The sequence below is a fragment of the Acanthaster planci genome, linkage group LG08 (genome assembly GCF_054643075.1).
Source record: "Acanthaster planci isolate LZ-2023a linkage group LG08, COTS_SCS, whole genome shotgun sequence".
Lineage (NCBI taxonomy): Eukaryota > Metazoa > Echinodermata > Asteroidea > Valvatida > Acanthasteridae > Acanthaster > Acanthaster planci.
The window spans coordinates 4,708,101-4,728,120 of record NC_141784.1 but is presented as its reverse complement, the minus strand read 5'-3'; the positions used below and the strand labels follow the sequence as shown (position 1 = coordinate 4,728,120).

Sequence of the window (20,020 nt, the reverse complement as noted above, 5' to 3'; positions counted from 1 at the left end):
TAAAAGAGGGTATTGATTTCAGAGGCGAACGTGAGACGGAAACGAAATCCGGGTATTGGGGGTGCCCCCCCCGCGACCTCAGTTCACCTGTCCTCTCGATGAGGCTGTTCCTCAAATTCACAGACTATGTCGTCTAGTCAGTCTGTTGAATCATCCGGTTACTATGGTGGCCTTGGGGGACATACATTAGTATGTGCGACCTGTCGTGAATATTTTTGTGATGTCGTGAATTTAGTCACGACTAGTCGTGAATATTTTTGCGAAGTAGTGAATTTAGTCACGAAAGAGTGAAACATACGACGTTGTGACATTCACTACGTCCCGAAAATTTTCGCAACTAAGTCGTTCATAAATTCATGACGTCGCAAAAATATTCAAGACAAGTCGTGAATAATCCAGGTTCACGCGTTACCCCTGTGAAATCGTGTCATTTGAACAGAGCCGTGTTGCTGTGGCATTATGATTTCACAGACTCCCGTAGGCCTAAACCTTGTCGGCATGGCAAGCTTTTGTTGTCCGGTACACGCGCGGTACATTTGTGAATTAAGATCTATACAGTTCAATCTTGTTCATCTGAGGCGACAAAACCGGTTATAAAATTGCCCCCGCCTCGTTGTCTCTCGTCTGATCCATCAGGCCCGTAGTCTGGACTTCGTCTTCCTATTGCAAAATGTAATTTTCTTCCCGTGTAGATTAGATTACAAAAATAGGTTCTAGGCCTTTACTGAAAACACAAGTAAGAAAATAGTCGACTTCGGAACGATTTTTGTATTTATTTTGTGCTTTTCACCATTTACCTTCGCCATTCCGGTTCTGCATTCTGTGATCTCTTTTCACCCGTCTCAATTTTGCTCTTAGTCACATTTAAAAAAAATTCTAGAGCCCGTTGCATTTTGACACTCGTGGCTAGACTGCTTAATTGGCTACGCTGTGGCAACTCATACAAGGATATATACAATATATGATATAATAATTATAATATGACATAAGTAATATAAAAGGAGTGGTCGTGTTTAATGTCTTTATCAGCACGTATGCTTCTGAGCTATGTTTTCACAGTCTTTACTGTTATGGTCATGATACTTTGATATAAATCTTTTACTGAATGCGTTTTTAATTTAATGATTGTAACTTAAACTACATCACGGTCTTCATCAGGCCGCGAAAGTTTAATGAATTAACATTTTATAATAATAATATGAACATAAACAACACCATTAATCGGTTTAGAAAAACAGTACGATTTATTATCCTGTCGATCATCTTGTATCGAAACCGAAGCGATCGCTAAAAAGCTTCCAAAAAACTTAATTCGTGTATAGAACAAAGACAAAGGGACAATTTACCCATTCCTGTGCTTCAATAGATATTTCCATCTAGTGTGTTTAAAAAGTCGTGTCACCTTTTGTCCAGGCCGAAACAAAATGTTTTTCAAAGTGAGTTTAAATCTGTAATTATGGCAAAAAAGACATGCTTCGTCTCATTTTCACAGTGTTCAATGAAAGTGGATTTGGCAACTACAATCCAAAGTGGCCAACTTGTAAACAAAACCTATTGAAAATACCCTTCCTTTAGACATGCCTAATTGCGCTAACACACGGATTCATACGCAGCAAAGACCTTTATTCCCCGGTAAGGGAGTGAACTGATCAACAGATCCTACTTCGAATCAGAAAACAGATTACAGAAAGAGATGCTGTTTTATACTGACATGATAAAACAGCCGATATTTATTCAGAGTTAGGGATAGGATTGTCTGTACAAACATTATTGACATTTTCACGCAATGGAATATTACGAGATTGTGCGTTCATAAAAACACCGAAGCTGAGTGCATGCAGTGATTAAAAAAAAAACAAGATCCAGAAATGTATTTATTTGTGTTGTATTTTGAAGTGAGTCCCCTTTCTCTTTTCTTCTCTTTTCCCTGCAGGCCTGTGGTTTCTGTCAGCGCTTCTCTCCTTCCCTCCAGTCGTTGGTTGGTCACGATACGAGTTCATTGCAGAGAGAGCCATCTGCACATTGAAATGGTCCACAGAGATCACCTACACGGTCTTTGTCTTCACACTGGGCATATTCCTTCCTTTTGTCGTCATGTTCATTGCCTACGCCGCCATTTTCCGACTGGTGAGGAAAAAATTCAAAAGGATGCGGAGTCACAGCACACGAAGGAAGGACGGGTCGGTCTCACGGAACTTCAGCAATAGTAGCTTTGGGCGGCACTTGAACGCCGCGGTCGAGCGGCATTTATCGGCAGCCGCGAGGCGGGAAAGCCTGCAGAGCACGGGACCACCGCAAGCCGACAGTGTCAGTGCGGTCTCAGTGGTCAGTGGAGCGGTCGGCAGTAACCCTCCTGGCCCGTCGACCCAACAGATGCCAGCGGCGATTCTGAGTGATGTGGGTGACAAGGATCAGGTTGTATCGCCCGCATCACCAGAACCCATCACGCTGGGCCATCACCTGTCACCGGGAGTCCACAGTGCCAACAGAGGGCGGTCGTGGTCCCTCGCAGAAGCACAGATCAAAGACGACAACAGGTTCCTACAGGTATTAAACAATGCCCCAGACTGCGAGGCTCAGACTGCAGACAAGAATCTCACTATTGCCGTGCCAGTGTCTTACCAAACAGACCATTCTGACCAATCTAAAGCGCACGAAGCCACCCCTTCACGATCCAAAAGTGCCCACCCCAGGGTCTGCCGAACCTCGTCTGCACCCGAGCAAGGGGACGGTAGTATGCTGAAGCGGCAGAAGGGCAGCACCAAAAAAGAGACCGAGAAGACGGTCAAAACCGCCCCTACTGGCAAAGCAACTGCAGGGGGCAACTTCCGACCCCCTAAGGATGACGTGCGGGTCACCGTCATGGTATGCACTGTCCTGACTTCATTCATACTGTGCTGGTTGCCCATAACTTTCATCAACTTCTTGGAGACGGCTTGGGACGGGGATGTATCTCCGGCCCTCAACATCTTCTCCGTGTACATGATGTTCGCCAGCAGCGCCATAAACCCGCTCATCTACGGCATGCTGAACCGTAATTTCAGGAGTGGCTTCAAACGGTTCTTCTGCGGGTTCTTCAGCCCACGCGGTGCCTGTAGGTGCTGCCTATCTACAAAGATGCCTCGTCAGAACAGGGTGTCTGTAATCAATGTAAAAAATGAAACTCTTAAGTGAAATTGCCTATCAAAGGTTTACAAAAAAGACCCTCTAAGACTTCATGGTGCAATTTCGTGTTTGTACGCAGAGGAATAGGCAGCTGTTATCGTGAAAAAAAGTTCCATCACTCACATCCAAAGCCCAGAAAAGTATACATATGACTAACTTTAACATCAAAGAAACGATATATTGTGTGTGAAATGTAGCTCAAATTGATTCGATCTCGGATGACACATTGAAGACCTTGTGCCTTCTTGTGGATGATTTGCGGGGATTTTCAAAATATTTGTCTTATCACGTTGCCTAAGTACATGTATTAAAAACCTAGTCAGTTTCCCTATATAATTTTTTTCACGATTTATGTTCAAAAGCCGTATTCTCTCTGAGTGATCCCTGTTCACCACTTCCCAGGTTGCATTGTGTTATTGGGGCGTGATCCCTGGCTACACGGTGTTTCAGGTTTAATGGCTCGGCCATGTCCGATTTGCTTGGCTGCGGCTTACACATACACGTGACTCTATTGGGAAGGACTGCAGCCTCTACCGTAGACTCGTCAATAAATGTTTCAAACCGTAGCCAAGTAATTCGGATATTGCCACTGGGGCAGGGGTGGGTGGAACCACAGCATACAGAAGAAAGGGATTGGAACCACGGGGGAGGGTTTGTCGACATTTTGTGCATGTGTGCTTATTTTAATCAGCCAAATAACCGAGTGATAACTTCCCACTTCGCGACTAATGCACGTAGGCCTACGTCCTGCCACACGAGTCTGTCATTAACGCTCATAATCTTAGTTTGATTAACGCATTAGGCGATATCAATGTTATCTTTATTTCACCTGATAAAAAGCCTCGACTTTTATCCAGTGCTATAAATGACGCAACTTGGAAATGAAAAAGGAAGCACACGTAGTTGTCTGTGCCTGAAAATTTCACTTTTACGAAGTATTTATGGTATGAGCCTGGGTTGAAATTGTGACCTCTTGTTTATTCAAGACTCAAGCTGTCTTTCCACTTCAAAGCCAGTGGTGAAAAGTCACACATGGCACGAGTAAAGTTGAGTTCCCAAGTTTTTAGCCGCCATTAAGTCTTTCCGTATACAATTTATCAAATGGTTATGCACTTTTTAATCATAGGTGCAGGAAAATCGTTGTTTCAGTATGGAAAACATAACAGTTACTAAGATGAGGATGCAACATACTTTTATTGTGTTACGAAATCCTTGAATAATTTGAAAACTTCCCTGCCGTAAACAGTAAGCCACTTCGCAATTTCATGTCAAAATGAATTGAACTTGTAGATTATATATTTGATGTATAGGCCTACTGATTCTTCACGATATTCTGAGTAATATTTACTCATTTACCAAGTCAAATGTAAAACACGTTCGATCAAAACCTTTCCAACATTTTGATGGAAAAGACAATTTACAAATATGGCTTTTATCACAGAAAATTAAGGTTTAGTTACAAAGGCAATCTTAGAATATCCGTCATGTAGCCCACGCAAAATTAGTGGTAAAATCGAGTCGCAAAAAGACTAGTGAATATACAAACAGCTTAAAGTGAGGTTTTCTGTTGCATTTAACCTGTTACCCTGGCAATATTTTCACCTGCAGTTTAAAAATGTAATTGACGGAGAAAGGAAACTAGTTTTATCATGAGAAGGTAGCATAACGCGCGTCCTGTAATCATTTTGCTCACTCATCGAATGGATAATGGCGATTACATATATCTCGGAGCAACGCTTCTTGCTTAAGTCAGTTATTTGTTCTTTATTAAGTCTGCACTTAGTTATGTGCGAAAGTACACTCATAGTTGGTCTAGTTTGAACGAACAATTTGAATTACCTGAGATAGCCAGTTACAGTTAGTCAAACGAAGACATGTATGTGTTCAAACTAGCTATTGCCTTCAGAATCGCTTATAAAGGGTAATAGCGAGTTTCATTTATGCTTTCAAATAGTTTAGTATAGTGCGGTGCACGTTACTATACCAACCCTGTTCAAAATTTTAAAAGTTAAATAGCTTAGCTTAGCACTCGGAATAATGTCAGGACAATAGTGACATATGTGTTGTCCCAAATAGGTTAAAGTGGTGCCCACGGCTAAAGGTACCTGTCCTCGGTCTCTGTGGCGCAATCGGTTAGCGCGTTCGGCTGTTAACCGAAAGGTTGGTGGTTCGAGCCCACCCAGGGACGGAGAAACTTTTTTGCCGCTTTTTTACACTATTTGTATATATCGGCAGTCGAAAGTCCAAAGCCACAGGAAATTATGTGTACCTTTTGATCTTTTACACTATTCGTGATGTATATTTAAAAATAGTGAGCCTACCTCGAGGAAAGTAAGGATCACCTCCTAAGCAGACAGATACGCCAAAACGTAAACACAGAATTTCAAATCAGTTCGACCAACTTAATATCCCATGATGCCTTAATTAGGCTTAAATCAAGCCGACACAAAGGGAGTAACGTTATCTTCTATTATGCTTTATTGAACGGCGGCAAGTAGTCTCCTGCTTTGACGTATATTTTACATGAAGTTTCCTGCCTATATAGTATTGTATTCGCACCTTTTTCACCAGCCAAGATGGAATTTAGATATCGGGTGCTGCGACTTTCTTTTATGGTGAGAAGTTGGGTATTTGGACAAAGGCGTTGGAAAGGTTGTACTAGTTGTCGAAAGACTCGGACAAGTGTCTATTATGTCCCATTCCTTTTTCATATATTTAAAATGTTTTCATGTGCCGGCACGTGTCAAGCACTCGTTCTTTATCCATTCAAAATGGACTTGAAAATACCCACGGCTGCAGGGCGCATGCTTCAGAATCAGTCAGGTTGCCGTGCACTTGGTATCTCACACCACAGCAGAAGACGTGTGATTTTTCCACACAGATCTGGGAACACACACAGTGGATGATTTGTTTTCACATTATTTATCCTGCTGATTTAAACCTGGTGTATCTTGTACTCATTATGAGCAATGCTGATGATGACTGACATGTAGTCATGCTGCCTTGATGCCAAATTGCATCCATTCGAGAAACTGGAAATAAAAGACACCATCACGAGCTCAATGGCGAACGGACACTATTATGTCCGTTTTTATCAAAGGCTTCAAGGGTCCATGATGTGAAGTTTAATTTGGAACGTGTTTTGTAATACTTTCTACTCCTCAAAAATTTCAGAAAATTACCCGACATCTCTCTTCTGGTTACTTTTTTGAAACAGTTTAAATGTGATGTCATTACAGGGAGACACTGTTCGGGGTGGGGGTTATGTTTACATTGTGAACCCAAATTCTACTCATTGAAAATATCATGTAAACACTTCGATCACTGACCTACTTTCATGAAAACAAACAACGAATTATCAAAGTAAACATAATTTACGACTTTCAGCAAAGTGTCCAAAATTCTGGCAAATTTTTAGCGATACCATGTATCCCACTGATGACATCACAGTTTCGCGCATAAATATGCAAAATCACGTGTGCATTGCCAATAAAAATGTACTTAAATGTTCTAAAATGGCACAATAATTGAACATCAGTTTGAATGGGACACAACGGGCATTTACAAGAACTGCATTAAAAGAACAGTACATGGGCTTTTTAAATGTTACATCTTTATTTCTCTGAGCGAAAGGGTGCGATGTTAAGGTTGGGTCAAATCGTTGCTCTTTCAGAAGAGCAAAAAAAACCACTGAGTTGCGATCAATCTCTGTGACACGGCTAAAAACGTTGGCAACCATTGGCTAAGCTTTAACGAATCTGTTGATATCACGTGGCCGTGGGTGGGTTGAGTTCCCTTAACCTGCTTGCAACAACCACGGCGTATATAAAAAAAACCTGGACTTGCAACGCCTTTGTATGAAAAGAAGCCAACCGCTAGTGGATTCAATGATCTCTATAAGATGATTAAGGGCATTGCGAGTCCGGATTTTTTTATACACGTCCGTGACAACAACCTCCAACTGTCCGCGTGGGGCATGGCAGTTAAGTGAGCGGGGTATACTGCTCTCTGGGGCAATAGCAAAAAGGCTGTTGAAGGAATAACAGGCTGAGGAAAAACGGTCATGAAATTTTGGTGAGATGCTGATGAAGTATAGTCGCGTTAGCAATACCGGCTCTCCGTGTCCTGGGACATTACTGACGTTGAAATTGTCCACTTGAGAAGCCTCAAATACATATTATTTGTTCTGGCGTGCGGAGAAAAATCAAGTACGCTTTATTTAGAAGGAAATGCGCACATCAACATACAGCACTGGAGTCACGATTGGGCACGGGGGATTTCTCTCATGCTTCAAGTGGGTGAAATACAGTACGCGGTCAAGCTGACGTCAATCAGCGTACAAACATTCCTTCCCAAAGGATACTCGGGGTAACCTACGTTGTAGGAACGCAGCAAAAAATATGCAATATCATGCCTGCTATGTTTCAGCTCTAATGCTCATCAAACGTGTCGAGGCGGGGGACGCAATCTTTATCACACAGGGCCTGTCCCCCTCTCCCCGCACTCTCGCTAAAAATTTGCATTCCTGAGCACGACGGTAAGCCTGGAGTGCTGATTAATATTCCTCGCTTAAGACACAAGCCTGACGCTAGTAATTATTACGGTACTCTGAGGAATCACACATAATGACCGGGTGTAAGAGATTTATGAAATCCAAAATGCAAGTTTGATTGACACTCGTCCTGTGGGAGTAACTACAAAGTCAAGACTCGTTCATTTTGAAAGGATGTAATCAATCCATGGTATAATGGCATTCGCATTTGCTCCAACAAAAGAACACAGATTTTTGAGGAAAGAATTTGGAAAATACCTCTCATTCTTAATTTCTTTGAAGAAATTTGGTGACATATAAGGCATATTATCACTAGCCATTTGTTTAGCTTTAAATTGCACCGAACATCAAACAGCAAGTTCATCCAAAATCGAAATATGGATGTCAGCAATCATTAGTCGACTTGGGATCGTTGTGGGTGTACATTTGACATCCAGGACGAGACTGTATCAATGAAAATCAACATGAGGATAAAATCTGATTTTCCTTGATAATCTCTTCTTAACTAATGTACATTTCTGGACTGCTTTCTCACTTTTCATAAAACCAGAAAAAACATTCGATCTGGAAGTGTACTTTGAAGACAACAGTGAATATTTAGTAACAGTTTATGAAAAATATTTATTTTATTTTGGGTGGAAAATAAGAAAAGTCTGTTTTGACGTGTGCAATCCGACTAGAGAACGTGAAATGTTTGTTACCGTACTTTATACACGACAATGGTTTACCAGTGCATTTCTCTATAGAGTATAAACGAGGGACTTTAATAATAAATGACGGGTTTATCATCATTTGTTAAAAAATGTACTTTCGAACGGAAAACCTATTTTGCAATGGCACCAAAACCTTTTATGTACTTTAACTTGAATTAGAGTCGATTACATCCGATATTGTAGATGTTAACATTTTGTTCATGGCAAGGAAACCAAAGTGAAAAATAAAATCACAAAATGATCACCGATACATCCAGTTTTTGTTTGTCAATTATTTCATATTAATCAATAAAGCAATTTCTAAAAGCCAAAATTGTATGATTCATAAAAAAATAACTCTAACAAGGAAAAAATCCCCGTGAAAATAGCCTTGATACATTAGACTTGAACTAGAGACCTCGAGCTCGGAGCTCTCAAACTACATGCACAATTGCAACAAGCAATCAATTTCAAATTCCCCCAATTTGCACAGCTTTTCAATAATATACACCACAGCATGTACATGTGTATGTGGCATCTATATACCCATGGATGGTGGAGTGTGAGATTTCAAACCCTGCTTTTTGTCTGAAAACAGTGCAACATGTGCATAACTATGTACAGACATAAATGTAACTTTGTTCCTAAGAGTTAGCATCGATCGACAAACTTTGGAATAAATGACAGAAAAATTAATGTAGGGGAACCTTCAAGATGTGTGCAAAACAGTGAAAACAAAAATTCAAGATGAAAAGTGAAAGGGATATTTATTTGGAAGCCATGGTTTGGGTTGGGTTGACTGAAAAGTACTTTTAAGTTAACACTCATGCCATAAAAAATGTGTTTGAAAAGGGCTGCAGCACCACGCTGGCAATTAGGGTTATGGACCAAGCCCTGAGAAAACAAGCTTCCAACCGTGATTGTTTCATCAAGGAATAAAAATTCTACCTGTCCCTTCTCAGCTGATTTAAAACCTGTCTGACCAGTCCCTATCCAAGGCCATATTTCCACTGCAACCATTATTTCAGAAGGAATGTGAAGAGCTGTTCATCAGTGTTAAAGATTTAAGTAAAAAAATAAAGGCTTGTAAATTTTGAAGGAGCAATAACCGCCAGTCCAAATATGCTTTTGCCAGTCCTTGGGACAGGTGGACAGGTAGCTTGATGAGACACTACCAACGGTTAAGTTTGAAACATAAACCACTTCCAAGCTATGAAGAATTTGTATGTGTTACGGAGGGTTTGCATAGCTGCCATCTTGTAGGCTAGTGCTCAAAGGAGGTTTCTCTGATGAACAAAAGAACTGCTCTACAAGATGGCTAACATGCAAAGACTCTGTTCATTTCCTATTGCCACACATAGGAGGAACAAATAGTCAAAACAATAACTGCATGTCTGTGTAGAAAGTCATCAAACTAAGCCAACATCAGGTTAACAGAAAACCTACTTTTCAAATAATGACAGTCCACGCTTCCAAAGGAAATGGCAACTGTGCCTTTGAGTGTGTGCTGTTGATATAACATGTCACTGAGAGCGATACTCAAAAAGTACCCTCCCTCAAAAAAAAACCCAAGGTAATTATTCTTTTTTTTTAAATTTTACAATGATCCAAAATCTTTTGGAAGAAAGAATCAAAGAAATGCAGGAACATTTTGAAGTCCGTGTCTCCACTTTTTGGCAAGAAGCGCATAACCACAGCCGTACTTCCACAGGTAACGTTATCCCTGAGTTCCAGGGTAAACTTTAAGACAGGCGACGGGGACACACAGTCTCCTTGCTGCTTCTCGGCAATGATCACATCTGTGACCTGGCTCTCAAGGAGAAGACTGTCACTGGCTGATTGGGAATCGACTTGCACATCACGTGATCCGTCTTTACTAGGAGACACCTTGCTAGAGTCAGGCAGTGAAATGTGTGTGAATTGCTGACAAGATCCCGGCTGCATCGACTGCTTTCCGTCAGGGTTACAGTGACCGTCTGTGGATCTGCGTTTCAACTGTAGCTGACGTCTGGCCTTGCGTCGCCCAAGCCAGACATGATGGTATGCCGTGCACTCTAACATCTCCATTGCTGAGCTCCATGGGTAAGCACTCTGTGTAGATGTTGAAACCTCCTGCTTTGATCCATCCAAACAATCATCTGACAATGTTGAAGACTGACTACCATCCTGACAATCTGCTACTCGACAACGTTTCCTGGGAGGTGGCTCATCAAAGTTCCTGTTGGAATCTTCTTCAGAGGTAGCAGCTGGGCAGGGCAGTCTTGATTCTGGGATCTTTTCATCTGTGGTCTGACAGGGACCAAGGTGCTGTTGCCCTGTTGCTTCACTAGTCTGAGTCAATTTGGATGGACTTGCCATTTCTTGGCTGCTTGACCAACAACACTCAAACCTCAAGGCTTCTGTGAGAACGCGATAGAGCAGCTTTCTCACAGCCACACACCAAACTAATTTCAAGTCGCCAGGATCTGGGTGTTCTGCGATCAACCTCTCCGAGAGGTGTGAGGCTTTCAGGTTGATCTCAATTGTAGCTCCACTTGACGCAGATGTTCCGCTGCCGGCTGATGCCATGTTAGACAAGGGCTGAGACTTGGAGGAGGAATAGTTGGCTAGGTCGAATAATGCCAGGAGACCCCAAGGATTGCCCTCAGAGCCACCTCTCCCTTTTTGCATCAGCTCGGACTGACAGAGCCGGGCAGCGATGCCAAACTCTGCGGACAGTCTCTGGGCAGTCTTCTCATTCACATTCAACGTGACGTTGTGCCATAGCTCAAAAGGGTCCTGGACGTTGACTGCCCCTGCCTTGAAGCTTCTCCCGGAATCATCCCGACCCCCCTTTAAGACTTCCGAGAGGGAAGCTGTCTTTCCCGAGAGAGGGCAGATGACAGAGGTGGTGAAATCAAATCTGCTGTAGAAGCTGAAGAATCCTGTGAGAAGATCACCTGACAGGACAAAATGACAATTTTTCTGACTTTCTGCAGGAGGTGGATTGAAGTCTGGAGATGTGGCAGGGAGGGGGAAGAGATTAAGAATCTCGTGCGTGGGACACTGTGCTAAAAATACTAACTCAAATTGATTACTAGCAGGAACCATAATACCACTTCAACATGGCTCGCAGAATCGGTAGTCCGATGTCCCGGGACAACCAAAATATTTTGTCGGGCAACCAAATGTTCCAGGCTGCCAGCCCGACGGGCAAGCACCTTTTTTCGGCAACACATTTTTTTGCCCGGCGTTTTGGCCATTTCAGCACTCTGCACCAAAAAAAAGATCACAAAAAAAAGACTGCAAAAAAGATCCACATCCTAACCTTGATTGTTGCACAACTGTACATGTTCGGGTATGTGCACCGTGGTACGTACGGTCGAATCGCTGGCATGAACAATGCAGCGGCGTCTGTATTCAGTGGTTTTCCTTGTTCCAGATCGCTAAAACTATATTCAGTCGTATTACAGCTCAATTATCATCAAATTTCAGTGAAATGGGGTCAGAGGTCTACCTTGTACATGTATATTTTCAAATTTTTAGCTTTTAATTTGTCTTACAAGATCGACAAAAGTGACGACGACACTTTTCCTAGTTCTGGATCGGTTTAGCCAGTTCTAGATCACTACACATAAAAAGTAGTCAAGTGTAAACCCATTTCTCTGCCAAAACCATTGTAACAAGCATATTTTTTGTTAAAGCAAGTTTTATTTTAAAGGGGACTAGTTTATATATTAGAATTTCAGTGCATAAACATGGATAGCCTGCATAAATTTTGACTTGTCTTTGCTGCACAGCGAGCCGTCGATCACAAATCCCCCCCCCGCCACAAAGTTGACGACCCCATTACGTCACGTACAAATCTGTTACGCATATGTAGTTGAGTTCATGACGTTCGTACATGTAGGCCTACTTGCATGCGCGATCTGAAACTAGGAAAAACTTTCATGGTATATTGCGTAGTGAGTGACCCACCGACTAGTAATTTTTCTGGTGTTGATTTTTGGTGCTTTTTTTTTTTTTGACAAACCGTCAAAAAACATCGAAGCGCGAATTTGAAATTTAGCCAGAATTCCTTATCTTGAAATTTTCTGGGAGTAAAATTTGTACTGCAAGACTTCTATTTTAACTTTCAAAAAAGAAAGTCGTCTTAGCGTGTAATACTGCAGAGCAATAGCAAATAGGTGGGTAGGCCTAGGCCTATTCATTTCAAGAGATCGGGAACTAGGAAAATGACTGTAATTTCTGAAAGTTTGGAGACCATGTGTGGCTAAAACTTCCTTGCTGGGCAACTGAAAATGAAGTTCGGGCAACCAGATTTTAGACTCTCCTGTCCGAATGGCAACTTCATTTTTTTAAATTTCACGAGCCCTGTGAATCAAGGATCTAATGGGTTAGGATTGATAGAATTTCCATATTGGAAAGATGAACGTCCAAATAATTACCTTGAGTCTGCAAAGGTTTGGCTGTTGATGTAGCCTCTTTAATGGAAAACACACTATCCCAGCCATCTGTAAGACAGTCAAAAATTGACAAACAAAGACCAATGAGAACGAACTTGATACAGAAAGCACCAATTTAATGTGGATGCAAGAAATCAGACTTTGATCAAATCACCCGGCTGTGGCCAACAGTAACATGATATTTTCTCATCACATTTCCTTCAATGTTCGTCTCTAAATACTCCTGGCAGATAACCATGACCACAAATCTCCTCTAAGGCTGTTTTTTGCAGAGGGTGAATCTTGTGTGGACCTGGGGCAAGTCCATGAAAGGTTCAACACCTGCATTACGGGGACCTCTTTTGTTCTTATGTCTGCATACAAGAAATGACATGCTTGTCTAACAGTGGACGACGCTTACCCCCAGTCTGGTGTAGCTCGGCCACACTGGGAATCACAGGCTCGTCCTTGGCCTGGAGAAAAAACAGCACCATCAACGTCAGGGCGTAGTTGGTTAGGCGAGGTCCCGCGCCAACGTTCCCAGCCAGCTGGCGGAGTTTGGCCCAGTGGCGGATGGTGAACACTAGAGGGCGCACTTGGGGACCCAGCTGGCTGTAGAACTGGAGGAGTTTGGTATTTTGCAGAGCTAGCCTATCGATGTGGAGATTAGACGTGGACGGATTAGGATTAGTGTATCCTACACTAAATAACATTTCAAGATGTAGATACCGTGAAATTGTGCCAAGAAGTAAGTATATCCATACTGCAAGGATGGATACTTTTGAAAGTGAGGATGCTTTGTGTACTTTATATGAAGGTTTTAATTTTGAGAGCATGGTGAAATAGTAAAGATCACATCATGTGCTATCAGCTAATCATAAGGCAAATCCTTGAGTGGGAAGTTATATTAATAGTATTAAAAATGACTAAAATTAGTGAAAGTCTTGTTATCAAATATAACAAAAAGATACATGTGGACACAAAGAAAAGCTGTTTCTTTGTCAAGTCAGAGAGATATGGATTCGTGTTTCTTCACAACATATTCTGTGATTTGAAATTCTGAGAGCCTTTCGACCAAATGCACCTGTTGTTTATTGAGATATCGCACTGCACTCCAGACTCCTTATGGGTAAGCTTGACCACTGGCAGCCTCGCGCTGGGAATGACATGGACGTTGTGACAGCTGGGCACGCAACGCTTGATGACATCGCTGACCAGGGTGAGTATGTCGAGTGGTGTGGCTGAAGTGATGTCCAAAAGGGTGTGGTCATCCCTGGGACTGGACGGGCTCTGCAAAATTGACAAATGAAGTCAGAATTCAGTAGTGACTACACGTGTGACGTGCTCCCAGTACAGTGTCTATTTAACACTTGAGTTATATCCACAGTGTCCTCAGTGAGAACTGAACCAGAGTTACCATTTATGATATTAACCACTTGCTGCCGGGGAGCCCGGTTTTGGACTCTTTCGATGCACAGCCGGGGTGTCCAAAATCGGACAAATGGAACTGGGCCTTGTAACAAAAGTCCTCGTACTCGTAAAACGTAACAAAAGACCAGGCTGCTGGGAATTATCAACATTTTTTCACTGGCAATAGCGGAGATAATCCAGCATTGTTTTGAAACAGTATACCACTGTTTGTGGAATGCAGTGTGAGCGGATTACAACTAGGGACAAACGCGATCCACCGCTGCAGCGATGAGCCACACAGTACCGTTGCACACTAATCTGGCCCCTATTGAAAAGATGTCAGCACTGCACTGTGCTAGTTTCGGGAACAAAAGAAAATTACATAACACTGCATAATCTGGGCTCTTTTCACAAGGCGGCAGGCCTGGCTGAGATACTCTGACGTCAATAGATGTTGTCTGTCAGTTTAGAGTAGCCACCAGACAGTCATTCGTGTGGGTGTAAGTGTCCAGTAAATAAAGATATGAATTTTTACAGAATTTTGAAAACAGAAAAAAATGAAAAATACTCCGGCCCAGCAGAATCAAAATTAATAAATTCCCCCGGTCCAAAGTGGTTAAAGAATGAAACCATTACGTCTTCCTAAAGGTTACTTCAACCTTCTCTTGGTATGATATTGGAAACAGTCTTCAACCACTTCCGAGTGGAGGATATGTGACAGATACAAAGTTGGCATGATCTGCCAATCTGCCTTGAGCAGAAGCACCCCCTCGTCGGTTGAAAAGCACCACACTGGTAGGGAGGGATTGTTTTGTTGGTAGCCACACAACCGTAACATGTGAATCTCATAGTCCTTCCTGAACGAGAGCAGTTCCCACCAAAGTACATTATGACCTTCGTTGCTAGGAAAACTACGCCCTCTCTTGGTTCCATTCGGGGTGGATAATAAGAGTAGCATGTGACCAGATCCTTACACGTCAATGGTTCCCACTGGTTTTGTACACAAAGGGTCTGACTTATCCATGACTTGGCCATCTGCCTCTTTTTGCTATGCTCTGGAGTCAATGTAGCAAAGACTGTTACATTTTTGAGAATTTGATCAACATAGTGGTGAAATTGAAAAAAAAAAAAAAAAAAAATGAAATGTGAGAGATAGCATAACAGATGCAAACTGCTTCATCAAATGACCCAGGTAACATACAAACAATCTCGGCTTATAAACAGCCCTCATTACGGAAGGCTCTATCAGCATATTTGTACTCACACTCATTCTCAAGCAAGAAGTAGCACACCTGTACTTTTCTGTACTCATGTTCACTGCAGTGCACTTGACCACAACACTGTGTTCAATAGTACTTGATTACAACCAACAACTGTAAACCCCAGCACCTAACACAAAGCTAAAGGACATGCCTCGAATGCCAAACCGATGCAATGAATTTATTAACCCATGGTTTGGATGACCCTCTTTTGTTAAACCCTAAACAATACCTCTTCAGCTGCTCTTGCCAGTGAGGACCTCTCTCCCATCTCACCCGGTGCAAGCTCGCTCACCTCAAGGTGGACGTCCAGATCACACCCTTGCACCCCGAACCCGTTGGTGGAGGAGCCAAACGGGGCGACGCGACAGCCCGGGAGCAACTCCTCCAAGACGCCCTGCAGGAGGTCGCAGATCAGACCACGCAGTCTCTGGTCTGCCTGGGATAGGGCTGAAAGCTGAACGAGGACAGACATCTGCTCAGGTACCTGAAGAAGCAAAGGTGACGACAAATCTTCGTGACGAATATCACTGTGCAAGATTAAAGGCTGTGCCGACTATTTGAATATTCAGATATTGGATCATTTGTCAAATCTTCCAATATCTAATTTTTGAAATATTTTCGTTTCAAATTTAAAGAAAAAGGGAATAAAAATCAAATTTTTGGTTACAAAATTACATTCTCAAAGCCTATGATACTCCTAAGTATTAGGAGCAAACTCAAAGGCTCCTGGATGCACATGCCTAACAATAAGGCAAGTTTTTCTTATTTCATTTTTGGTAAAATATTTCTATTTTGTCTCTGCTTTTGCGGGAACTCTGTAAAACTGAAGATTACATCCAATGGAAAGCCAAATATTTGAATATCCAATTACACCTGTTGTCTCAATCTTATTTGTCAGCAGGATATGAATTCAGGATCCCATGTCTTTGAGCAAGGCCTTTTGTCAAATCATTTCCATGTAATCAGAAGTAAAGAAGGACCTGTGACTTCACTGCATTCTTGGGACTACAAAAGGGCAAGGCCTGAAATCAACTATCCACCACCACAAAAGGTCCAATGGAATTACGATGATGCAATAAATGAGTTAATATGGAACAACCTGCACACTGGAGAGTATTTATTGGCCCAGTAACCACTAGAGAAATGGACTGATGAAACAAAGGAGACTAAGGTCTTCAAATGGTACAATGTAGGTATAATACAGGAAATCATTCGTGAGCATTACTGTGACTGAAGCCTGCATGTTAGAAGTCTGGAAATTCGCTTACTGTTTTTGCTTGCTGTAGTGTCCGCCGCAGTCTTTCATCCAATTCAGGCTCTGGCTGCCTGGTCTGTCCAATCCCCTGACTTGTCCCCTTGCTTGTCTGTCTATTCCTTGATGGGCCGCTTCCCATGGTCTGTGGCTGGGTATTTTTTGGCAGCCTGGGCCGGACCACAATCTTGAGGCCATTCATGAGCTGTTTCTCCACCTCGGTGGCTTTCTTGGCCGATTCTGGGCTGGTGAACTCCACTATTGCATAGTGAGCCTATTGAGAATGCAAGTGATAGCCTTCAGGGTTCAATCTTAACGCTGGTCCGCTAGCCAAATTTGAGTAAAAACCGCAGCGGTCTAGCAAAAGCCCTCGTCTGGGTAGTCCGGCGGTCTAGTAAAACAATATTCTGAAATAAGCGATGAAATAGTTGATCGTGATGCACGCCCTCTTGCTGCTGCTGGTTTTTGAACCAAATAAAATAAAACCTTTTGCAACCAGGAATAGTTCGGTCCCTGGCACCAGCCCAGCAGAAGTAATGCTGAAGTCTATGAATGCGGCGGCAGTAAAACAAGCTGGAGCTTCTGTTCCGCAATGCCAATGCCTTGCTGGTCCAGCTGGCAAGCGAGAAAAAAGTTAAGGGCAAACCCTGGCCTTCTTCATCTAACTTATAAATCCCTTATTTCGATACACGCAATGGTATTTGTTACATGCTACTGCCGTCATATTTAAACATGGTGCATGACTGTGTTGGACAGTGACAATGAAAGCTTACTACCTAAAGCCCACAGATGAAGCCAAGCACATTGTTTGGCTTACACTACACAGTACTACAAAATACTAAGTAATAGTCTGAGCCTGAAGGACCTAGCACTACAGATTACTACCTCTGGCTAGGTTACTTCCATTGTTACTCGTACAGAGAACAATAAAGCCATGCATTCATAGTGCCACAGCAATGTATGGTACATTGTCTTATCTATTTTATTTTATGGCTTCAGAGAACAATAAGGTCGTGTCCTCTTACAAGCGACAGGACTGAATACTACATTTTACAACAACTAGTAATTCGTAGTACTATGTAGGGTTAGGGTTAAGTCGAACAGATAGGTCTATGCAATAGTAACCTCATGGCGGAGTTTTGACACGGTTGCTGCAAACCTGTCAGTGTCACATGACCAGTCTGGTATTGTTGGCATCATTTTGAGCATATGCAAGTGTGAACTCAAACATGACAAAAACATAAGAAAATGACGGATGTGTTTGTCTCCACCAAACATCTTGAAAATCTCTCATTGGAACTTACTCAGTGCATTGCAAATCTATAGTTATGCCACAAATCAGCAAACGTGATGAACATTGAAACTTAAATTGGCAAAATTCAACAAAATAATGAATTAAAAAAAAATTGAGAGACACTGCTCAAATCATTTAAAATGCTGATTGGAAGTATTACATTACCAGGCAAAATGCACCTTTTCTTTGTCGATGATAACTTGCGTCACTTCTCCAAACTTTGAAAAGTAGTCTCCCAACTCCGGTTCCCCATTCACCCGACTCAAACCTCCAACAAAGATACTTCTTTGTACTTGCTGTTGGCGGCTGACTCGGAGACTTAGCAGCCGCTGATGTTTCTTCCCTGTCAGGTGATCATCGACTGCTTTCTCTGCAACAAGATAAATTGGTTACATGTAGTCTTGCAAATAATGTCTACAGGTCTAGGATTGAATGCGTTCACTGTATCTTCAGAATAGTTTCACCATAAATGTTGACAATGCACAATTTTAGCAAATCAGAATTTTCGTACACATGTAAGATTTTGGAGGCCCATAACTTCCACATTAGAAGAGGTAAATGGTACATGTAATTGATTTTTTAATTTGATCTAAAACCGCGGGCAAATATTACATGTAGCCTTCACACCAGTCTCCAGCTTTCCATCTTTAATGGAGAAGAATATACACTGTACAGTTCATGGGTGCCAAAATGTGGCACAGCACCTAACGTTTCAGTGGTTATAACAAGAAAACCAGGAAATCAGGTTTTAAACCTGAAACTCCATTTTCTTTTATTTTGTATGTCAAGGTATTTCCAGGAATTTTTCAGGAGATCTGAGTCAGGTCACGGGGGAGGGAGTTTAAATTGGTCTGGAATGACCAGCTTACAGTACACTGGACGTTACCAGTTGAATTGGGAAATTACAACCCTCCACAGTTCTAATGCATGGGTTTGCCCAGTTCTAGCCTAGTATTAAATCACAACTAACCATGTACAAAGTAAAAACTAGTGAAGCTAGCATAAGTCAGTCCACAAGCCAGTCCACAAGTTAAGTTCATTACAAATCAACGTCAGTCCACAAGTCAATCACAAGTCACTCACAAGTTCACTACAAGTTAACGTCAGTCCACAAGTCAATCACAAGTCAGTCCACAAGTCAATCACAAATCAGTCACAAGTTCATTACAAGTTAACGTCAGTCCACAAGTCAATCACAAGTCAGTCCACAAGTCACTTCACCAATCAGTAGGTAAGAACTACCGAGATGAACCATGACAAAAGAATGACTGTCACAGTTCACAGCTTGTGAGTTGACACAACCGAATGACTTGTGACAGATGCGATTACAACTTGGCTTGCAATAGCATAGTTGCAATGTAATATAGGCCTAGGCCTACTTGATACATAAAAAAGCAATATATGGGCTTACCTGAAGTGATTTTAATGTCACACAGCTGACAAACAAAATTCCTTCCACGGACCTTAATAAACTCAGACTTCTCCATCGTGTCCATTCTAGAATCTGCAACAAATTTTCAAGAAAACAGGACTATCTCACTCATTCAACGACGGGTAGGACCATCACACCATTCCTTCCTTCATGATCACACAAACCTAGCTTGCAAAATCAACCCGTTTCTTTTTCTACTGTACCAATCTAAAAACATTAAAAATCAATCATATATACATATATGTCAGTAATATCAAATTTCGTTTGTACATTTTAATTAATACCTGCAAACTCGAGTAGACTGCGGCATCACGAGGCCGAGGTGACATGAAACAAACGTATTTTGAGGCTCTACGTTTATGTGTTACGTCGCCCTCTATCGCCGGATATCTCCCGCATACACATACATGTGCAAGTAACATGCATGCAGGGTGCTGTATTAATTCAGGTGAGAATTTGCAAGTGCCCACCACAGTATCTTTTGAAAAGGGAGATCGTTTGGCCCCCTAAATGTTGAGATTGTGTAAAGCTTTGCCA

General features: G+C 42.0%; 2 protein-coding genes and 1 non-coding gene across 5 annotated transcripts in view; 2 read left to right on the top strand and 1 right to left on the bottom strand.

Moving 5' to 3' along the window:
• Positions 1 to 7,653, top strand: part of LOC110974527 (D(2) dopamine receptor-like) — a 28,057-nt gene extending 20,404 nt beyond the window's left edge. Inside the window, exon 2 of the mRNA XM_022226243.2 lies at positions 1,934 to 7,653. Coding sequence (XP_022081935.2) covers positions 1,934 to 3,174 — 1,241 coding nt within the window. The 3' untranslated portion in view covers positions 3,175 to 7,653. The remainder of the gene's footprint in view (positions 1 to 1,933) is intronic.
• On the top strand, positions 5,280 to 5,353 carry Trnan-guu (transfer RNA asparagine (anticodon GUU)). The gene has a single exon. It is a non-coding gene; the product is annotated as a tRNA-Asn (tRNA).
• A 1,029-nt stretch (positions 7,654 to 8,682) lies between the features above and the next one.
• LOC110974525 (speckle targeted PIP5K1A-regulated poly(A) polymerase-like) lies at positions 8,683 to 19,869 on the bottom strand. Of its 3 annotated transcripts, none has more exons than XM_022226242.2 (9): positions 19,768 to 19,869; positions 19,463 to 19,555; positions 18,217 to 18,421; positions 16,774 to 17,031; positions 15,735 to 15,989; positions 13,918 to 14,123; positions 13,255 to 13,484; positions 12,837 to 12,902; positions 8,683 to 11,348 (listed from the first exon to the last, which is right to left on the bottom strand). In XM_022226242.2, the coding sequence occupies exons 4-9, from the start codon at positions 16,957 to 16,959 to the stop codon at positions 10,000 to 10,002; spliced, it is 2,292 nt and encodes a 763-aa protein (XP_022081934.2). In that variant the 5' UTR covers positions 16,960 to 17,031; positions 18,217 to 18,421; positions 19,463 to 19,555; positions 19,768 to 19,869; the 3' UTR covers positions 8,683 to 9,999. The 3 variants fall into 3 exon arrangements, with proteins under 3 accessions (XP_022081934.2, XP_022081932.2, XP_022081933.2); XM_022226240.2 differs by having other exon boundaries at positions 18,231 to 18,421; XM_022226241.2 differs by having other exon boundaries at positions 15,798 to 15,989; positions 18,231 to 18,421.
• Between the last annotated feature and the right edge of the window lie 151 nt (positions 19,870 to 20,020).

Excerpts from the sequence above, each read along its gene's own strand:
- LOC110974525 (XM_022226240.2), bottom strand. The coding sequence starts at position 19,547 with ATGGACACGATGGAGAAGTCTGAGTTTATTAAGGTCCGTGGAAGGAAT. Across the intron at positions 15,990-16,773 it reads CACTACAGCAAGCAAAAACA|GTACCTGAGCAGATGTCTGT; the intron begins GTAAGCGAATTT and ends TTGCTTCTTCAG. Across the intron at positions 12,903-13,254 it reads CGAGCTACACCAGACTGGGG|ATGGCTGGGATAGTGTGTTT; the intron begins GTAAGCGTCGTC and ends ACTGTCTTACAG.